General features: G+C 29.4%; 1 protein-coding gene across 1 annotated transcript in view; it reads right to left on the bottom strand.

Moving 5' to 3' along the window:
- Positions 1–24,710, bottom strand: part of LOC114122504 (leucine-rich repeat and fibronectin type III domain-containing protein 1-like protein) — a 39,978-nt gene that overhangs the window by 8,919 nt on the left and 6,349 nt on the right. Inside the window, exon 2 of the mRNA XM_027985183.2 lies at positions 16,894–16,959. Coding sequence (XP_027840984.1) covers positions 16,894–16,919 — 26 coding nt within the window. The 5' untranslated portion in view covers positions 16,920–16,959. The remainder of the gene's footprint in view (positions 1–16,893; positions 16,960–24,710) is intronic.

Genomic DNA, 24,710 nt, shown 5'->3' with positions numbered 1-24,710 from the left:
CAGTCGACGCGAAGACGCGATTGTAAAATCGCCACAGCAGCTATCATCTATTTATAATAATATTATTATCTCGTATATATACACGCAAACGTACATATTATTATTATTAAAACTATTGTAAGCGTCCGCGTGTGTACATAATATAGTTAGCGTATATACGATTTATAACGGGGAAACGTCGTGTTCGTAGGTAATATTACTCGGTACCTAACTATACATATATGTGCGTGCCGGCCAAAAGGACGAACGGACGGACGATATAGTACCTCCGACGAGCGTGTATTTTATGGATGCCTTCTCTTCCCTCCACGCGCGTTACACGATTATTATTGTTATTATTATTGTTGTTGTTAACACGGTATACGCGGTTCTTCGTCTTGCGATCGTTTTCGTTTTAATTACCCGTCTCGAGATCACGGTCGCCAAAACCAGTAAACCGGATGACCCGAAAACGGCGTGGTCAAACACTATACGGTATATTATGTTGTACCGCATATGTATATATAATATTATTATATTGTATTCGTGTACTTGGTATAATATTATAATATTATAATATAATAATACGTACGGCCGTCGGAGCTGTGCCGACGTATAAAAATTTTGTGAAGAACAAGGAACGGATGCATTGTGTACCTATATATAGATGCGAATAGATATTTTTTTTTGTCGTTCTGTGAGACTATAAAACCGTACATATATCAGATCGCACTGCAGATGTGTGTAAATTCCACCAGATAACAAAACATCGGTGTACTATAATAATGAGTACGCCGACATCGCTATATTTACGATATCGTCTCGAAATTGACTATAAAATACTCGTAACATATGATGAAACTGCAGTAATCCGCTGATCAGTGCGGGCGCATCGAATGGATCAGCCGAGGACTCTGGATTTTAGCACCTTTTAGCACAAATCACATTATTAAAACTATATAATGTCAATTAAAATATATTTAAGTAGAAATCGTTCGATTGTACACACGAAGTTGGCCATTTCTGTCAATCGCTCAAAAAGACAGACGTCATGACTAATATTATATAAAAAGATGATATTTAAACCGAATCTTTTGACAAAACTTTAGGACTTTGGTTACATAAATCTTAATTCTTAAACCAACACTTTTCTGTGTTTGAAACGAAGAGATTTTTAACACTCGATTTTCGACTTAGGTATCGACAATTTTTGTAAGTTCTAAGTAGTAAGCAGCATAAACACAGTGTCTGCAAGTACGAAAGAACACATTGACTAATCCACGCGTTCATACGGGTGTTACGATTCGACAATAAATTAGACTAGTACACTACACTGTTATATCAATTTACTTGTCACACACATATAACAAGTCGCCAAAATACCATCATATTAATATTTGCTTATATTTTTTCCTAAAACGCGACCTATTGCAGCCGTCTTAACGCTTTGAACCGATAACGTACTGTTAGATCGTGATTTGATAAATTTTTGGACATTGGCTATATCATTCCATATTATTACATTTGTATCGATTTCCTCGCATATTTTCTAACCTATCATTATTGACAGTTATTTCTGACGATACGACCCAAACATAATATACATCAATAGTTGACATTAAACACGTAATTTCTATGTAATATTACTACTACTGTATGTCTGTATAATATAATTTAGTCTAAAAATGTATAGTTGCATACGATTTTGATTTTTTTCGCGTACTGCCGTGTACACCGAACTACCAAAAGTAATAATTAGTAATGACTATTAAAATCCATATTTTCAAATGAGTGCGTTATTAATTTGTTATTTACACATTACACAGTGCATTTGCGTCAGTAATATGTGTATACATAATATATACCTACATTAATATACGTTCACAGTGTGTAATGGGATATTTAATTACTATATGCACAGACGCACTATAAGAACGAAATTAATTACACTTCTACCTGCAACGGTATAATTGTATCGCACCAATTATTGTAATTGTTATTAAAACATAATAGGTAATATTCACATTAATAAGTGGGTTAATCGAGTCGGCGGTGCAATAAACTTAATCGTATAATAATACGGTCTGTGTGTGCTGCAGGCGGAAATAAAATATCCATGTATACGGACGTTTTAAATGTCAGAACTGTAAAATATAATAAATCCAGACACAATTGAATGGACAAATTGGGCAACGGTTAACGAGGATGACTCCCACACCGCGATGCCACCGTGCGATGTACAGCATGTGTAATATATTATCCGACATAACAGACAATTTAGTCGGACAACTGCACGAGCGTATACAGACTTACGAAAAACACCACACAAGTATAAATAATATAAAGTATAACAGGCGTAGAAGTACTCGTTATGAATATGTATTTTTTTTTATGAATATATGTTATAAATTTATGGTATTTTATAATACTATAGGATTTATTCTGCGACAGTTGTGCGAAAGCATTTTCTCGCAGTGTCGTCGGTTTAAAACGGGGTGAAAAATGCTAGCTTTACAACGAGGGCTCGTTCCATACACTTCGCCTGTCAGTCGGCTTTGCATAATAATATTACATCGTTAACTCTTCAGCACCATTTAACATGGGTTCAAATACAGGGCAAGTTAATGACTTTTTTTTCTGTTTAATTCAGTTAAGTTAACACAATTTTTCAAAACTTTTTATTAAGTTAAATAAATGCTTATTTTCTTACCAACTCAAAATTATACAATGATAATACAGTGTAAAAGTTTTCGACACTAATAAAAAATAATTTATATCAAAGAACATTTTTGTCATGAAAAACAAAATTTCAATTGATGTTTGTAATAAAATGAAACTGAAAACAAAATAAATTATAAATTAACTTGAATGAAAATCGAATTAATCAATTTAACGTTAATTAAAAAAGTAATGAAGTTAACTAAATGGAAACTTAATAACAACAATTATAATTATGATAAAAATAAACATTTTTTAACTTTAACTTTTTAACTCGTTAATACGCAGCCTTGGATAAAGATATATTGTACCTATTATTACGATTTTACGAACAATGTCAAAAGTGTAATAGTGTGAGTCTCTAAGTTTTAATTATAATATTTATTATACTTATAAATGCATACCTACAGGTAAACATAACTTAATATCTGTGTCGTGCATAATCAAAAAGGTGATAGGGGCATATGCACAGAGAACAAATTTTTTAGAGGCCAAAATGTTAAAATAGTATTTTCAAATATTGTTTACCTACATCGCTATTATTTTTTATACCTATATCGTATAGTGGAAGAGAATAAATAAATTCATTTTTATAATAATATCTTAAATATTGCTTCATTTTTTTTTGCAATTATATAATATATAACATTTTGAAATTATCGATGTATTGATAAAAAATAGTAAAAAATCTCCTTTTAACCGTTATCACTTATATACGTATTTAAACTTTTTTCACTTCCTAAAACTTTCGAGTCACCGGAAGTAATATATAAGCTACATAAATTATTAGGATAGTTTAAAAATCAACAGTATTTTACTATTAGACGCTAAATAGTTGATAATTTTTTTTTTAATACCTATTATTATTTTTATCGCAATTGATCACGAGTTTTTATTTTTTCGTTAATAAAACAATAAAATAGCACAGTCAGATCCGTATTCGTCTTGAAAATGACAGTTAATGACCCACTCTCACTTGCGATCGTCTGATGTTATGGTCCAATCAACATCATTTACAAACCATAATATTATAATATCTTATTTATCACCATTTATTGTCGCGTTTTATTATGTATTACGAACTGACCAATGGCGTAATTACCCTGATACATATTTCCGGGGTTGCAAAACGTTTTTAGTCTTCCCTCTTCTGCTAAATAAAAAAATACCATAAAATGTCAAAGAAGAATTCTGATTGTTATTACGAATCATTAAAACGTTTTCTACACATTACGCCGTTCTACAATTGCTACTCTCGGATACGATTCGGTGAAGGTGAGCTAGCATCCGACTTTTGTTGATGATTTTAGTCTTAAGTATACAATAATATTATTTACAATACATGAAGCTGTTTTATATAAATTATATATTTAAAGTAAACTCAAGTCGGATTTTTGACAAATAATACGAGAATATAATACATATACAAATATATATATAATATATAGTACATATTATTATGTACAATGTACATTGTACAATAATGATAGTTATGATAGATAACAAATAGGAAAATATAAAACGAAAAGTGAGTATTTTAATATATATATGAACCAATCAAAAAAATTAATTGATATCGTGGACTCAGTATGACTCAGTACGTTTTAAAATTAAGTGAATAAAAATAAAACAGCGAATTACTCGTATTAGCGTTGATTGATATATAATTAATGATATTAGTCACCTACTACTGTTACAAGTCAATGGAGTATCGCGTGAGAAATTAGATTTTTGGACAACTTCGATAAATAGAACCATAAATGAATGCTTGGATATTGGTTTCCTGTACATTTATCGATAAATTAATCACTTTAAACAGTCTCCAATAATATTGTTTTGAAGTTAAAAAAGAATATTAAAAAAAAATTAATATTTATGAATCAATTAATAATAATCAATTACGAATGTGTAGCGAATTTTATAGCTTTTACGAAATGAATGTATTTGCTGTTTCCTGGAAAAAAAATACTTTAATATTTTGAAAATGTGACCTCTTACGTACGTATCATCCGTCTGCAATAAATTATTAACTACACCTAAGTTTATGCGATTGTATAATAAATTCATCTCAAGATCCAGCCGTTTTTGTAAAATATAAATACATATATTATGAGTGGATTACTATAAGGTTCTATAATATTTTAACACGAGTAATATTAAAATTCACAATATTATTATGTATAGTCGAAAACGAGAGGTATTATAGATCTTTCTGCGCTTTACGTATATATGAATATAATATGATATATTATTTTTTTTTTTTCGTGATTTTTTTTCTGTACACATATAGAATTATAAATTTTCCAACGAGGGTTGCATTTTAATGAAATTTAAAATATAATTCACAAAAATTTTATATTATTTTTTTGCACAAAGTGACAAAATGGCTTTTTCAAACACATATCGTGCTCTGTATAAACAAATAAATAAATGTAAAAATATGTGTATTATACAGATATCCAAAATCTATTTTTATAGTGTATAGGTTATATGGCGATAATATATTCGAAACCCTAACAAACGGCGTGGTGTCTACTAATAATTAGGTACTATACAATAATAATAAATTAAAATGATTTTTGTTGTTATAGTTCTTCCCTTATCGTATTATAATTTATCGAATAATCGAAAGATGGACATCTTCGGAACGATAACCGCTCACACACACACACTATAGATGTAATATGCGTGAATATATAAAAACATGCGGCGTATGTCTTGTGATATGGACAGGTATAGCTGGGCGAGTCATTGACCTAAAACTCTAAGGAATGACGAAGTCATAACGGTACTCGCTTGCCCAGTGTGCTCACGAGAAATGAAACATTCTAATACCCTACCGTTTTTATTATTATTATTATTATTCTTTAACACTAATGATTTATCCGCGCATTTCATTAAAACGTTTTTAAAACGCACGCTCGGTGCTCATATAACTTTACTATTATACAATAGTATATATGTGTATAGGTAGCACGAGAATATAACACTTCTTCCGACACGTCCGACCGGAAGATTCTGTGTGATTCATTCATTCTGAACGATCGTGCAGTATTATTGTTATAGCCAAGAACGATGATAATATTTTAATTTACTCTGCGCGTATATATATACGGTGTCGCGTGCGTATTGATTTACGTATATATAGTGCTGTCAAACTCGAAAACAATTTAATTTTTCTGCAATTTCCCTAAACCCTATATAAGTTTAAAACGTCTAACTCGTGAGAATTTACTGAATTGGAAAATTAACATAAATAACAGAATGGCATACACTTCATATTTTACATATCGTATGATATATCGCTATGTATACTTTAATATTTTAGAAAAAAATGTACATAATTTTCCGGTATAGTTGGCAATTTTCAATACACTATTATAATATCATTAAACTTTGTAGTAGTAAAGCGCACGCAAGTATGAAAAAAGGTAGTGATTATAAAATGCGGTGCTCAGTGAGCGGTTACGCCGCAGTCGAACTACAGCAGCAGTATTATAATTTATTTGAAAGGTTCGATTAATTTTTAATGACATTTTGTATCGTGATGTAACGCGTTTAAACGATTTTCGGTTGCAAACCGTATAATACACATTACATAAATGTATATACATATTATCGTCTACGGGTTGAAAGGAAAATTAATTTGATCTGTTATTCAACACTCGAAAAATAATATAAATGGCAAGCGTATATATACCACGGTATGCGTGTAATCTACTATAATCTTAATAATAGACTCGAGCCGGTTACCGAATATTTTCTTCGAAGACGCATAAACGAAAACTGTGTCACTGTCTTTGCAGATTGCGTGGGTTGTGTACAACGAATAATCTTTTTATTTTTTTTCTCTCTCTTTGTCAAAGCAACGAAAACAAAAAGTGAATAGGTATATAATAGTATCACAGTGATTGCCTATGTATACAATTTGTCGTATCCAATTTATGTTGTTATTGTATAACTAATTGATAACAGGAAAAAATAAACCTCACTAGTGTTGTATTATATTATATGTGTTTTTATATATAAAACATGCTTGGCGTTTTTTTTTTTTTTTTTTGGTGGATTAAAGAAATCGTACTAATAATACGTACAAGAACATAAAACGCAACTATATTCTATCTATTGATTATAATTTCACTTTTTTTTTTGGTTAACACATATACATAAGCATATAATATACATACAAAATATAGTTCATATAATATACGGAGGTATAAATAATATGTAGTAGGTAAATCTCTCAAAGCTACATGATTATGGTTAAGTGTAGGTTTTGATTTTCCACTTGTCTTGTTCAGAAATTGTTCAAGTTCTAAGTTTACAGTAGATTATATTATAATGTCGTCCTGGAACGAAGGTAAGAAATGTCAACTTATAAGTAAATGCTAAATAAATAGAATATTGTCATCAAATAAAAAGAAGTCTTTGATAGTTGAGTTGTTGTGGTCGAAATTGAAGGGTCGAGAATTATGGTATAATGAGTACCTTAAACGAGACTATTCAGAGAAGTAAATAAGAGTGTTGACGAAATAATAATCAATAATACAGCGTACAAATTAAAATATGTTTGTTTGTCCGCTATACTATACCAAAAACTAATGAGCAGTTTTTAATAAAAGTTATTTCAATAAATTAAAATAAAAACTATATAAAAAAAATATAAACTATAAACTATAAATAGTTTATTTTTTAAGCTTCTATAGATTTCTCATAGATAAATTAAAAAAAAATACTGAAATAAATATAATTAATTGTTTAAAAAAACCCAAATCTTAAAATTAAATACTTTGAACAAAACTATAATGACAAATTTTACGATTTGAAATCATTATAATTTGCTTTTTTAATTCTGGATATATTTTTGATATTAGGAATTGTAGTTAATGACAGAAATATTTCTTAAAATATAATAATTTTTTATTTATTGTTTTATATTTTTCAATGTTTCTTTTAATAGTTGCAATTTGTACACCTATACAACATTTATAACATTTATACACACGAACATATTATTATATAATATGCGTTTTTTCAAAACAGATGGATTATACAATTTTCAGCTCCACGACTTCGTTTACCTTAAATATTATCACTAAACAATCTAAAATACTTCTTTAATGAAAATTAAACGATAAATAAAATGATAACAAAAATGTTTTCGAACAATCGTCGGTAATGCAAAAGTATTGAACATATATATACTACCAACCAATTAAATTCGTTACAATTACACATAATTTATATAGGTACAGTTTTTTATCGTGTGGAAATTAAATGTAATAAGCTTATAATAATATTATAATGGTTAATAAGCAATATTATTACATCTGTGTTGATAAAGATCGTCCAATTATAATTTAAACAACATTTTTCACAAGCAGAATAATTGTTAAACACATTATTATATCGTTTCAACGTAAATAGTTTGCATGTATATATCATTTGTAAAATATATACCTCTACGAATAAAAATATAAATGCAAAATCTCTACCTAGTGTTTTGTTATTTCGTATGTTTTAAAAATGTTGGACGCCGGGTCCGTAAGTACGAAATTAAATTTATGCAAAACAAAATGTATAATATGGCACGTGCTACTATATGTATAACTACTACAACTAGTGTAACTAGGTTTACGCGTGACCCAGTAGTAGGTACGTATATCCATGATAGTAATGATTAATGAATAATGATTTTCGTATATCGATGAATTCGTGTTGGCAACTATATACTATCCTACTCAACAATATGTTATTGTGACGCACTGCGGTTTACACTTACGAGCTTTCATCATTTATACGGAACGTATATTTTCGTGACAATGAAAATTGTAATAATATATAATATTATAACCGAACGGTCGCCGTCGTGACACAAGGCTAACGAAAACGTATCAGACGGAGAAAAATAAATAAAAATATTCACTCGTTTGTTGTCGACCAGATCAAAATATTTTATTACACGTAAATACATAATACACATGTACATAAGGGGTATAATGGCGTTTTCGGTTGCTGTGTTTTACGACCGATGACACTCCTCAACGGATTATTCGAAAACCAGTCTTTCTGCGTCACTGACAGACGGTAGGTATAGGTACGTATTTATAAATAACTGCAGGTCATCTTCACGAGATAGGTGTAACATTATGCAAAAACCGACTAGTTTTCAAAATAACAAACTGCCTAAAGGTTCGTAACGCATTGTCATGGTGCCAGTAAAACTGTGCACATCGTATATGTACGTAATTTTCAATGTCAGGTTTGTTTCATTGTCTGCAGTTTTGTCGTAAAAAGCTTTAGGTCCCACAAAATTCATTTGTTCAACAATCTCCATGAAATGTGTTCATATGAACTTATAATAATTAGGGTAAAATGTATATAAATATATTGCATTTATATTATGGTGATTTATTAAGCATGCTCAGGGCTCACCCTTATATTTTCATTTAATAATGAATTCATTGAAATTATGATTTCTATGATTTTTAAAGAAAACATACATACTTAAGAATAACATTTTGATATACTTATATTTATTAGGTGTATCATTTATTGAGAATCATCCTGGAACAATATTAATTGTGTTCATATAAGAACCAAGCATATTTTTTTTATACATTTTTGATCTAATTTATTTTTTAGAAAATGTTTATGTGTTTAAAATTCAATTTAAACGAACAGTTTTTGAGTTTTAGATTTAGAATATATATTTTAAATTTTAATAAATTAGGAATAACACTCTCAAATTTTGATTTAGATACATCATCATTTGTAAAAAAAATAATTTGTTTGCAATTTACAAGAGAAAGAGTAGTTCTCATTAAAAAGAAATGAAGTTGGTTTTGCTAAATAGACATTTGTCCTTAAATTTTATAACAATTGTAAGTATTCAACACATGGTCTATAAAAATTCCAAAAATCGGAATCCTAATACATTTTTTATTAAAGAGAATTATTGAGAGGTGTATATGTTTGGTGGATCACTCTGTATGGACGATATTTGTTGGTGTGCATATTAAACCTTTTTTTTTGCGATTCGTTTGCGTACAAATTTAAATCTGCATTGCACCATTTTTTAATATCTCCGTTTAAATGGCCGAAACGTAGAATTATATTGCGCAAGTAAACTTTTGCAAAAGTCTGCCAAAACTCGAAAAAAAAAACCTAACCAAGATAATGATTGTATTTAAAATTTGAATACTGTGCCAAACGAGTATCTCTGTTTTGTGTAATAGCTATACTATTATAATGTACCTAAGTACTAAGTAATTAAGGGATTTATTGAGCATTTAATTTCATTTCATTAATATTTTTATCACTTCTTTCTTTATTAATATAAAATATTGATTGATGAAATTTAACTTTATACTTCTATGTTACCTATATTATAATGATGAAATAGAAAAAACGAATTCGGCTCTATTTCCAATACCTAAAAAATAAAGTGTGTTCTTATTGTTTCTAACAATTAGGTATAAACGGGAGTATGTCAAAAAAATGCCGCTGTTCCACGAAGATCACCGGCCCCAATGCCCTATCTATATATATATATATATCGCTTAGCTAGAAATATGTATTAATAAATTAGATTCGGTCTTTCGGGTCGTCCGAATAATTTTTCTCGTTCTAAAGTGGTACGTAATCGTAAAACGTTTTGGTTCACTCGGAATTTAAAATATAGTTTATTTGTTTATACGCGCGTTGCAAATACGCATAGGTATTCGTATATATGTTTCCGGAGAATTAATAATGCGATTGTATAAAAAACAAAATAAAAAATGAAATCGATTTAGTGCAGCCATTTAAATTCGTTGCACCTACAATACTTACGACCATATAATAGGTGTAGGTACAACATCAACCGCCAAAATCCGCGTGGTTTGGTCAAATCCAACTTCTCGGCTAATATCGTATAATGGCGAATAGAACGAATTTCACCGCTCGGTCGCCGGAACGACCGAGAGCCGAATCTCGATCCCGAGAGATAGCCGGACGGCATTATACGCGTAATAATATAATAATAATAATAATACGCGATAAAATATCCGTACCTATACATTATACGTGCACAGTGATTACCTATATTATAAAAACATTGCACACAAATGGATAATAATATAATAATAGATATTATAATGTGTGGGTACACACAGAGTAGGTATCTTGGTCGGAGGAAATACGTGGCAACGTACCTATTATATTATTTATATACTTATATCATAGATATATATATGATTATACATTATATATAGTCATCGAAAAGTATTATATATTATGTGCGTTAGAGTGTTAGAACACGACCAAAAAGACCGCCACATCTTGCTGAACGAGTGAAAACTTAGATAGTTTCATATCTATATGTTATTATTATTATATATATATTTATAATAGGACAAAGAATCGGTTAACGCGTATAAAGGCAGTTTCCGTCTTTCCGATTTCAAAGACGAACGGTTAAATTATATTATAATTAATATAGGTGCCTATTATATATATAGGTTCCGGGTGGCGGCGGCGGCGGCAATACTTTAAAATGTGAATATGTTTCGTGGTTAGGTAACTTGCATTTTGCGACTGCTGCACCGTGCGATGACTGACACGACGGCACCGCAATATATTGAATGTGATTTATATCGTACGCAACTATATAGTGGGCACTCCCTGTATGATAAAATATGCAATATAATGGAGCCACGCGTGTCACTGAAAAACTGTGTCCGGGAAAACTATTTTACCGGCGTTCAAATACGTTTTGTCCTGGATATATTAAGTAGTTTAGGTACAAATGTATGATTATTTTAAAATAGCGCATAAAAAAAAATTGGCCAAAAATTAGTAGTAAGTAAGTAACAAAATAACTCATATTTTGAACTTGATTATAAAAATCGTTAGATAAATATACCTAATATTAAATTTGTTAAATGTTATATCGTTTGCTATAGTTTTTAACTTCAGACGACTATACCTACGTATGATCTAAGATATGTATATTGTATTATCATTATTCGTATAGTGTTAGAATTATTATAATATATAGACTGATAGATCGTCTCCGCTCAGAATTGTTTTTCGTATCCAACGATTTGTCGTTGAATTCAAATTCGATTTTGATTACATTTCAGCATATAAATATTCTATTTTTAAATTACCCTATAAACATTTTATCAATCTTGAACGAGAAAAAAAAATAAAAGTCATGTAAATGTGTTAAGAAAAACGGTGCGTATCTGAATATTTAAATGTATTATTGACGAGAGTATAATGTGATATAAAAAAAAAAATAATAATAATAAAGAGGAAATCCGTCCGCTCGCGTGCCTCCTCGATTCGAACGCTGAATTAATAATAAATATGACAATATAACCACTCCATCGCGGTCGTGTATAAATTGCGAGCGTGGATGCGAATGATAAATCATGATGGAAAAACTAGGAGATATTGACCGACGCACGAATGGTTCTATCTGCGCGGGCACGTATCAATTTTCCACCACGACGCTATCACGCGACCGAATAAATTATTGTAACAACAATACGCACTCGAATTGCGCCCGCGGAATACCGATGATGGACGACGCGATAATATTGTAAGTCTGCCACGTGCCACACGCTTGATATAATAATAATATATATTATTTCTGTTCCGGTGACGGAGAGAGGACGTCGGGAATCTATAATATTTATAAAATATACCTACGTGGTGCCGGTGTACCCGCGAGAAACGCTTTAGATATCCGGAAGAGTGAGCAGCTTTTGCCGCGGGAGGTGATAGGCAATATTGTAATATTATTTTATCGATGGTAACGATTGAATACAAATTAAAAAAAATTACATGGTACGACCATATAGTTATTTAATTATTTTAGGAGTAATCCATTAGGAATGAAAATAAGAGGGTGACTAGCTTGTAGTATAATATGGTAACAGGAAGTTATTTTCGTCTTTTTTATTTTTTTTTATTTGTCGTTATCTATACAGGAATATAATTACTATATCTAGCTTAAAGTTTAGACATAATATTTAGTGTCCTAGAAACATTCTTTTTTACTTATGCAATTTTATTTAACAGACAAATAATGTAAATAACCCAGTTTACAATGTTGTCAATAACAATAGCTTAAATAGTTTCTAAACAGTTTTCGTGATTGTCAGTTTGTGATCAATAGATTTATATAATCTAGTCTTGAATAATTCGTTTTATATATTTGCCATTCACGTCATAAAATCATTATAAAATAATAAATGTAATATAATACAGGGCAATTCTTTTTCGGTTTTTCCCATAAATACAATAATTAATCCCCTAACACAAATTTTCATCGGTAGACAATTGTTTTAAATAAACAATGATTATAATATAATAGTACACTATATTATAACAGCCAAGGTGTTCAAAAGTGTCCAGTTTTAAAAATTGTACATTTTTAATTGACCAAGTACCTACTTCTGCAGAGCGATTGCTGATATTTTTGATAGATATGTTCGTAATTGTATCGTTTATTTTTAATTTATTCATCTCACCCATAGACATGTATTCGTGTATTAGTTTTTAGAATTATCCAAAAATTGAATTGATTAAGAAACGTTTATTATATTTCCCTTATGAACATACACAATAGACGGGGTCTACCAAAAAATAAATAATATTCACTGTGGAAACTGGACAATATCAGAAAAATTGAAACTCGGTAAAATATGAAATATAATACTTATTATAATCTCTTGATAGTGTTTAAGAATCAACCTAAAACAAATGTTTGATGTAAGTATAACAGATTATGCTTTATTTATACAAGCATTCAGATTAGATCCTCCACCCTCCTCCAAAAGGTACTAATATTGCAATATGTATGTATACGATAATTCAGGTGACCACTTACAATCACGAACGCAAATAACAGGTGCTTAAAACTATTTAAAGAAAAATTAATAACCACTTTCCTTCGCAAACTGTTGTATAGTCACCGAAAGTAAAAAAGTATAAAGTAACTGACAGGTAATTAAATGGATAGTTATAGATTTTATATTGTCTGATGGTTATTATAAACAGAATAAATCGGTTCTGCGTGTCAGCGAAGTGGGTGATGATAACAGTTGTCAAACTATGATATTGTAAGTGTACCATTACACCTCCACACTCACTCAGGTATTTATTTTTTTGTGGTCCGTGGTTGACATATATTTTTTTATTATAATACTTTTATAAATATAGTTACGTTACTGAAGGTATGTCTGTATATTGTACAGTACCTACAACAATAATAATTTATACCAGAAAAACGAATTCGGCAAAATAAAATTAAATCCCTCAATAATATAACCTACCACATAAAGTGTACATATTATTATCTTTTCCAATATTGCTTTCGTTGAAAATCGTATATTTTAAAATTTTTAAGTTTTTTTTACTCGTTTTTTATATGAGTTATATGAGTGTCTTGTGAATATACAAGCTCCTATTTTTTAAACGACAAAGACCATTTTTTATAATAGGTAAATTATTTAGCGGATAATTTTTCTGAATATTTTGGAATTTTCAAAAAAACAAATTTGAACAAGTAGTTTTTGATTTATTTAACTTAGTGTAATAATAGGATAGTATGTTCATGATAATGGATTTTAAAAAAATACAGGGCTATGATAATTTGAAAATGTTAGTATTTTAAATTGATGTGTCAATATTTATAATTTTTAAAAATGGTTCAAACATGATAAAGATAAGTAATAGATCCAAAAAGATACAGCTTATATTTTGTACTTTTGTAAAACTATTTTTAATAACTTTTATCCTTAATATGTACTACTTTAATAGCTGCGAAACTATTCGTTCAAATTTTAAAATGAGATAGGACAGGTAAGTACATAAAAATTAAAAAAAAAAAATATATATAAATAATTACTGTAAATAAAAGATTCACATTTGAAAAACTTAAATTTGTAATGCCAGTCATCACAAGATACATCATAGTAGTAAGTAGTAAGTGGCAGTCTCGTTTATTTGAAAATATGATGTGTATAATATAATGTTTAAGAATTTCAAAACTCAGAATTTGAATAAATTCACTATAAAATGAAAAAAATGGGAGGTGAACATGTTTGATGATGAACCGATTTGTAAATAAAAAATAATACTACGATCGAATACACCATTATAATGCACCTAAATATCATGTGTGGATATTACTTTGTTATAATAATATTATACCGTTAAAATAGGCGTGCGCGAAGACCACCTGTGCCGCATTTTTGTCACGCCGTCAATTTGTCGCCGTTCAACACGTTTCGCGGAAATGAAACCGTCGTAATATAATAATATTATAATAATCGATAGTACTCGAGTTCCGCCAATTTATCGGTTTTCACTAGTCCAATCAGCCGGTAAAGTGTTCGTCGACAACACGTCAAAAACGGTCGGGCCGGTGGAGCGAACGTTATTATCATATGTATATACAATATAGATAGGTACTTGTTAGCAGCAGGTATCGTTTTTTAGGCAAATATTGAAATATCGTTTATTATGTATTTGTATGGGCGGAAAATCGGTTATGTCAAGTATTGTTATTTCGTATCTCACATATGCAATCGGTTCGTAAGTGTATTTATTAAAATGTATAATAATATAATGTAACGTTATGTATAATATTATAGTAGGTAAGTATAACGTATTTCGCTAGATTTGTGTGATTTATATGAAAAAAAAAATACTCAAACAAGCGTTGTCAGAATTATTAGTGATGACAATGATAAATTATTGGTTAGATTAGAATATAATATGACAGCTAATATAGTTTATCGATCTATACTCGTTTGCACTATATAGATACAATATTTACGAAAAACATAAACTAAACAAAAACGGAATATCGTATTTATACGAGATACTATGACTTTTTTCAGTTCAATTTTTTCCACTCGGATAGTTCAAACCATCTTAGCTAATGAACTAAGCTTTTCGAAATAGATTTTTTGACTTAAACGAATGACGGGAAATTATAAATTATATTATTTATTACAAATAGGTTGTTATTAAACAAACAGATCTCAATAATGAACAATAATAATAATAAAAACTTTCAATTTAAAATTGTCTCAGAATTCATTAAATTTATGTTTCTTTAGAAATTTTAAAAATATTACGTATGATTATTAATCCTTTGACTTATGAGTTATGACTGAAATATTCAAGTTCTCTACTACCAAAATAAAACGGTTATATAAATGTAATAAGGAAAACGGAGAGACGCTCAAATAAAACCGTTGGCAATTGTATCATTATACTATTATTGCACATAGATACGTTCTGCAGGTAGTATACTATATTATATATTATAACGTCTCGTAAAGATAAACGTAAAAGTTAGTTACGTTTAAATTTCTCCCAACGTTAAGCCATACAATTTAATTTTTTTTCGTCATTTGAACTCCTCGGCTCTTACCTAATAAATGCATATTCATTTCTTGCCTCAAAAGTTAAAACGTAATAATATATCATTTTGATTTGTGGCGATAAGCGTACATGTGCACTTTAACACACGATTTACTATATATATAAGGTACATACACAATATCAAGCACTATAATATACGTACCTACTATGGTCTATACGATGATCTGTGGTCAGACACTCAGACATAATAATATATGCATTTATATATCTGTATCTATATCTAGACACACACAAATCACTCAACCACCTGGTTCGATCTGTAATAAGAGGTTTTTTACGTGGCATTTTATTTTTGCTTAATTTTTTGTAATTTGTGTCTATTTTTTAAGTATTATCTAAATTTATTGTTTCGCGTAAAAAATAACGATTTTATAGACATTTGTGTCAATACTCGGCGCTAAATGACGACCTAGTGCATACCCAGGAGTTTCTTAAGCGGGTTTGCCTTATACTCGATAATTATATTATTTTAAATTTTTTGTCTCAATAAAATATATATAGTATAGTTTACTAATTCTACTATATAACCAACAAAATTATCAAAGGAATCGTACCCTAATCCTCCTCCCCGAGGTACGCCTCTGTATTTTTCTATAACTAGGTATATACTAACTATGTACTATTATTAAATTTATCATGTTCTAATATGTTGTACAAGAACATCGACATCCATAAATTGTATTGGATTGTATTATTTTAAATTTAATGTTTGATATTTTAGTTTAATTAAGTTTTTTTTATACTCACAGGTTTTTAATATTTTTCTTGTGCATTTTGATTTTTGGATGGTTAAATGAGCTATTGAATAAGTTCCTGAAACGAAACAAAAACACTTGTTAGGTATATTTGAGCGATCAAATAAATATAATATACAATATAACTCATGTGTCCTGTAAATTGTAATGAAAAATTCATCAATAAAACTGTATCAGTTTTAAAAGCCATTGTACTTTCTTATAAATCAATGCTAAAACCATAAAATATCTCTATTGATATAATATAATTATAGAAATATCCAAATTTGACAAATTTGCAATTTGAATTTTCTTACTAAGTAGTAATATAGAATTGATAGTTACTTATACTTTGTTAATTTAAAACTTTTTAGTGTTTATAGTTTATGCAAATATAAATAATTGTTATAATTTAGATTTGCGGATATAACTTCCTAAGAGCATGTTATGTTTAATATTTATTGATTATTATGTTTATTTTGTATACTTTACGTAAATAATTGTATTACATTATAAACAGACAACAGTGAATAACTTCAATTGTGCACAACATGTTTTTCAGCAGCTAATTAATGATTGGACGTAATGTTATTTAGCTTCTTTTTTTAAAAGTTTCAAATACAAAACGAAAAAAATATTACATCCATTTGCAATTAACATTATATAATTTATTATAGGTACTTGAGATTTTCTATACTGAAAATCACAACGACATATTAAATTAAGTGTACTATAATCAATAAAAATGTACATTCTTATCCTGTAATCCGACAGTAAGTGTATGTAGGGTAGGTACTGTGTACACTTTATTCGTGTATCGGAAGCCGTACAAACAGATATAGGTATGCTAATAATAGCTATACCTATACAAAACGCCTGTTACTTATGTTTTATATAGCTACCTATAAGCTATTATACGACATTCGTGTACAGCATAAAGAAAAGTCAACAATTGTTTTATCTGAGATCTTATGGAAAAAAGTTTAATTATTTCGTTATTGTTTTTTTTTTTTTTTTACAATCAAACAAGATTGAAAAATAAAATAAAAAATTACTCGTGACTAGATTTATATTGTAAGGCATTGTGTAAACATAACATTTTCTCTACATAATATTATTGTGTTTTTATCTCGGGGTATTATTTTATCACGAACTTGTTATTAATTAATATAGGATAATTAGGTAACTTTGTATACAATTGTTGAGTAACAAAATAAACTATTATCTACCTACTCATTTAAATAAGTGACTTTATAAAAATAAAATTAAAACCTCGCAGAATAAACATCAACGTTTTATACATATACATTATATGGTAAAACTTCAATTCCTCAATGTGCAATCGAGGAGTTCTTTGAAGAAAATTATATTATACTTATTTGACATAAAAATTCCTTAAACGCACAATGCACACCGATTAGTAAGTATTTAATTTTTAAACGGAAATCACATTACATAGTATTTGTGTTTTCTTGATAATAGTATACTTAATTTTTTTTCCAAGACAAAGAACTTACAATACTCATTTTATCAAGGAATGTCACTCATATTATTATGATTTTTTTTTCCAATCTAAAAGTGTGTGCCATTAGAAAAAAATTTATTTTGAAAAATCGTACCTAACAAATTTGAATTATAAATTTTTTGATACAATCCCTAATCGCACTATGCAGTCACAATACCTGTTTATACTATTATTATCGTATTTTATGCAGAGAAAAGTAAACATCATTGGAAAAAATGATCACTCGATTTACACTTACCAATTTTAATTACTCTAAAATTAGATCATTCCCTAGATCAATATTATTATAGTGATATTATTATGTTTAATGGTCCGTGCCACTAAATGTAATAATTATGGTTAGAATTTTTTTAATGCCTCGTAAGGATGAATATAAACTTTTTCTAGATGATTATTACCCTTGTTTATACAATAAATTGCTTAGTAGTAAATATTTTTAAAAACGTTGTATTTAAATCAAAATATCAACGAGTAGTTTCTGAGTCATTGAATACTTTATACACTTAAAATTATAGCTCATAATAATAGGTTTAGTGTATGTAAATAAGGTAGGTAATAATGATTTAAAAATTATAGTAATTAATATTAATCAATCAACATTTTATAATTTGTAAGGTTGTCCGAGTATATAATAACTGCTAGACTAAGGTTAGGTCATGTCGACGTATACCTATTATTTTTGTATTTTATATAAACTATTATTATTATTTATCGATTTACAAAGTTAAACAGTCTTTCGAAATTCGAATTATAAGTTTTCTCTTTAGATTTTATTTTCTTTATTACAAATTAAGTTTATATTTCTATAAATCCTAAAATTGTACACAAGTATTGTACGTATTATTGTAATAACTATTTTTTTTTATATAACTATAATGAGGCAATGAATCATAAACAAATAAGAATGTTTTCATTTTTCATGAGCTAATAAAACCCTCTTTAAATTCAAAATTTAACAATTTAGCTTTGAAATTTACATTCTCTGGTATGGGATTATCTAAGCGCCAAATTTTAGAACCATGAGTTGAATAGACTTGATTATAAATTGTTTATAGACATACACAGACATTACTTTTAAATATAATCTTCAGTTCAATTTCTTTTTTGCGGTTTTAGCTGTCGACGAAAACCACACAAGTTCGTTTAAACTATTAATAAGACATGTTACGTATAACTTAACACTAAAATAATGCATAATAGATACGTCATAGTACGTATGAGCACAATTTTTTTTAAGTATTGCCGGTGAAGAGATTTCAAAACGGCTACAACAATAAAATTTTAAATATTTTCAAACAAATTTAGCATTGAGAACATAACCGTTTTTGACCAAAATCGTTCTTAAAGGTCGATTCGATTTTCGACCAAAATTGAATAGTATAAAATAAATATTACACTTTTTGGTTCGACCGGAAAGCGACACGGCCGAAAAGAGTTTAGCGTACGATTTCGGTCGAAAAGGGTCTCTCGCTCGTTACAGAGGTGCAATGATATACTTTCGGATAATAATGACGCTAATGATTATTGTAATGTTATCAAATTAACCCACATATTATAAGACAATAATAATAATTGCACGTGCGGTATTGCTAACCCGCGGCCCACATGACCAAACGGTCAAACGACTGCACCTGCTCTGTGTGAATCAACAGTTATACTTGGCGCGTGAAATAATAGTACAATGTTTAGTATAATATGCACATTATTTAGTCGGAATTCCTTTCCAAATAAGACTAGCGTATACGTCATATAATACGACGTGTTAGTTGCCTTGTTTGTATATACGAACAACGCTATAAAAAATTGTATTATAAAGTTGTAAATCGTCAATCATTCTTCTGCCGGCCATCATATTAACGGGCAAGTTGTGAAATTAAAAATAAAACAAACCACCTATACCTATAAAAATCGAATTAATGTTTTTTTTTAAAAAAAAAAGAAGAAGAAGAAGAAGAAGAAGAACGCGTAATTAAAAATAAAATATATTCTACGGAGGTTAATTGTTTTTTTTTTATGTTACAACGAAAATAGTAACAGTAAACCAAACATATAATCCTTATTTTATTTATTACCATAATTTTTTTTCCTTAATGAACTACTTTTCTAAAAACACCAAAAACAATCAAACTTTAACGCCATAACGGTTTAATTGTTACTTTCCTACCATACACACACACACACACACATATATATATATATATATATATATACAAGGGCGTATTTCTGGGGGGGGGGGCGATGGGGCGATCGCCCCCCCCCCAGAGCCTTTGTTTTTATTTCTATTTAATAGTACCGACTTTAATATTTTCGTAATTATATGTAATTATGATACAAAAAGTTTTTTTTTAAATTGTATCAATAAGTCGCCCCCCCTTGAAAATAGGGCCAGAGACGCCCTTGTATATATATATATATAGACATACATACATAAAAATATATATACCTGCCGGCAATCTTAATAATTAAATTCAACACCTTAAATAGCAAATTATTTTAAGACATAATATACGACGCGAATCATACACGTACGATACAACGACACCGTTGATTCAATAAATCAACATGGGTGAACGAACGGAGAAGACGTCGAATGTCAATGCTTAGGTAATGGAAATATTAGGCGTCGGTGAGCATTATAATAAAAATAACGTGATGAACGCTGTAATACGAATGAACTTGTAGTCATCGACCTTGGTTGGACGCCCTTCACTGTATTATAATATTATATAGATACGTATATTATACATAGTAGCGCTCTGGTATAATGATGTTATACCATTTAAACCGTTATAATATTATATCGAACACTAAATAATAATAATAATAATCATAACCGAACGACGACGAAAACGAGATTGTAAATCATAACGAAATCGATAGACACCAGCCTCGAACTCCACGACTTGTACGCCCGTTACATTTTCCCGATAGATTGTGATAACGTTTATTATACACGACAGTAGGTATTATCATGACATAGTTCGCGAAAACTTCAACGATTATCCAATTATCGATAAACACATAGGTGCGTTACTCGTGCGTTGTATGTTTATTATTACGTTATTATCGAGCTCGGTTTGAGCTTTAGACGAGGCCCCGAAATGAAATAAAAATAAACCGTCAGCTACAATTGACTTAAATTTTCATAAAATATTTTATACTTATCTATAACTCGTGTACTAGGTAGGTATCTAATAAAATTGTCCAGGAATTTCACATAATTTCTCACATTATAATAATAATAATATTAAACCTCGAGAATAAAATTAAAAAGTGTCAAGTGCTTTATTTTCTAAATCTAAATTTTTTTTTCAACAAATAATTTCATTTATATCAAGGATTTAAGGTATTAGGTATATTTTTTTTTACACACAATATTTAATAAGTAATATTACAATTGTATAATTTTTTGGTGCAAAATTAGAGATGCCTAAAAAAATCTCAAGTCTTGTATACTTGTAATCCAGGATCAAGTGTCACATTCTCTTAATCTGAGCTTAATTATTATACCCAATCGATAAGTTATATAATATTTTGGATACGATATTGTATGTTTTATGTGTTAAGTACGTAGACGTTTATTATATTAATTATTTGGTCCTACAGTTTTATACGTAGGTACAATATGTTTACCCTCTTCTCCAATAGTTAATGTGTAATATATTTATAAATGTATCATATATGTATAAAATAATAATAACATGTCAATTTATTATTGTATTAAAAAACTATACTAAAAATGCAACAAGGGTAAAATAGACGATGGCCTAATTTTTTTCCAGGTATAACTCCCAAATCGTTGTCTTATATCTGCGAATTATATTAATATTTAACTAAAACAGAGAGTGAAAATATTATTAAGGTGTGGTATGGGTACTTTTTTTTAGAAATGTGAGTTTATTTTTATTGTTGGGTCCTATATAATTTGATATCTTTCCAGATTAACAAGTACATGATTGCTGGCGGCTGATTTTTTTCCTTTTATCCCAAAATTTAACTCAAACGGTTTTATATGATTAAAGATTTGGGTGATTCTAAACTGAAGTAGGTACACGCACCTGCAGCTATATTGTATAATCCATTAATACAAACAATTATATTTTATAAAATACATTCGAATTCGTAATTTTCTTTTTTTCTCATACCGACAACCGTTATGCGTCTCATAATAAAGTACCAAGGTAGTATATGAAATGGTTTTGCAATAATCGTGTACGCAGTCGTGTGATTAAAATATTATAGATTACCAATCGATCGGCTTGATATACCGATTTCGTATTTTTAAGTATATTTTAAAAGATTACAAATGAAAAAAAAACACGTACAACACACGGTTAAGAGGACGTTAAACTCGCAGTTGTTGTCTCTATCTTATAATTCACCCTCAACATTTCAAATTTTAATGATATAAAGTGTTATTATAATGATTAATGGTAAGAATTTTATTTGTGTTCGTGTGTAGGTTTTTCATAACATGGATAAAGTAGCGCCCACTTGACATCAAAACAAAATCACTTAGGTGCGCTGTTGCAAACATTAAAATAATTACATTTTCTTATTAAGAAGACCAAATGAAAATTATATAAAGAGATACGGTTAGAATATTATAATAGAATATTGGTTTGTTTTATTTATAATTTTAATTGTTATTGTGTAATCAATACCAATACGTAATATTTAATATTATTAGCGTGTAGCGTAATTGTATCATATTATAATACAATAAAATTAATAGCTCAATTATATAGCAATGCAATCCGATCTGCGTTTTAAAATAAATAGACTTATCTTTATTAAATTTACCGACTATCCTATTCATCGGAAAACTTATTTGAATTTACAATGAAGTTTGCTTGAAAGAAACTTTTCTACGTTTTTTTAAAATTGAGTTTTTAAATTACTTAAAAATTGGGCTTTTATAATTTTAATTTATTAGCTTTTTTAAATGATAATGATATTGAAGTGAAAAAATTAATATTTATGACAAAATCACTTTTAAGTAAATTTAATGATAAACTCAAATACGTTTTAAAAAAATTGATACTTTTGACTAAAAAAGAAACTCAAAATGGGTAAATAATTAATATTCATATATTGCGTTATATTGACATGTGCGTGCACGTGCAAGAGCGATCCACTATATTTCTTTTACACACGGTCACACACTTTAGGAATTCAGAAATATTTCGGGAACCATCGAAATGTAAATGTATGTATACATGTCTATTCAAATAGAGTATAGGCGTAAAATAAAAACTACTAAAAATCTCATTTAATTCACTAACGAAAAATATTAATTAAAAATTAAATTTCTATCTGCGCGGGCCAGATAACATTTGTCCATGGGCCAGCATTCGACGACACAGGTTTTATATAGGACATACTGTTTGTTTTTTAATCGGACGCGCGTTTAACATTTTTTGGCGTTATTCTCAGTTTTGAGTTTTGACAGATCTTATCATATTATTTCATTAAACACAATACGCAATGTCGACGGACTACGGATCCCAATAATCACGTCCTACATTTGACCTACCTCTATACCCGCACGACGAACGTTCGGAATGCCGATCGTATCGAATTTTATTTATACCAGCCGTGGTTTTAAGGTGGGGTTTCGATTTTCGTCGCGAACCGTATACGCAAACATTAAAATTCTGCGTTTTAAATATATGTTTGTTTTTATTATTCGTATCTTGAAAATCGCGTCCCGTAAGGCGTCTCATCGTCATACAGACGAATAGGGAACCGTCGCCAGGACACGTACAAACTGCGTTTAGACTCGTTTATAACGTATTATTATTATACGTACTGTGTATAACATTTAACGTGGCCGGTGCGAGAAAAATTCTGCAACACATGGGAGGGTTTTGCCGTTTTGGTCAGCTGCGCTCGTCCGTAACGCGATTAGATTGCCGTCGGCGCCGAAACCGACAGACGCACCACACACACAAATGTCATAAAGACTGCGCGCAGGATTCGCCGACGCCGACGCACCCTCCGTCGGCAACCGAACAATAATATTATTCGTTTCTGCGAGTAACGATGATGATATGAAATAAATCGTAATAATAACATGTTCTCACGTGAATTGGGCGTGCCCGTCGGCGGGGAGCATAGGAATGTAAAATCCCAAGTATTATTGGTACGTATAGTAATATCGTCCAGTGCGTAAGACACAATAATATATTATATTATATATATATATATATGTATAAAAACAACGTATAAATATAACACCGTCACCACTCGCCCGTCGCGTTAATTGTGTACGGCTATGGGTCGAGTGGCGCCGGCGTGGAAAA

This window comes from Aphis gossypii, chromosome X (assembly GCF_020184175.1).
Source record: "Aphis gossypii isolate Hap1 chromosome X, ASM2018417v2, whole genome shotgun sequence".
NCBI lineage: Eukaryota > Metazoa > Arthropoda > Insecta > Hemiptera > Aphididae > Aphis > Aphis gossypii.
This window is presented reverse-complemented; position numbering and strand designations above follow the sequence as displayed.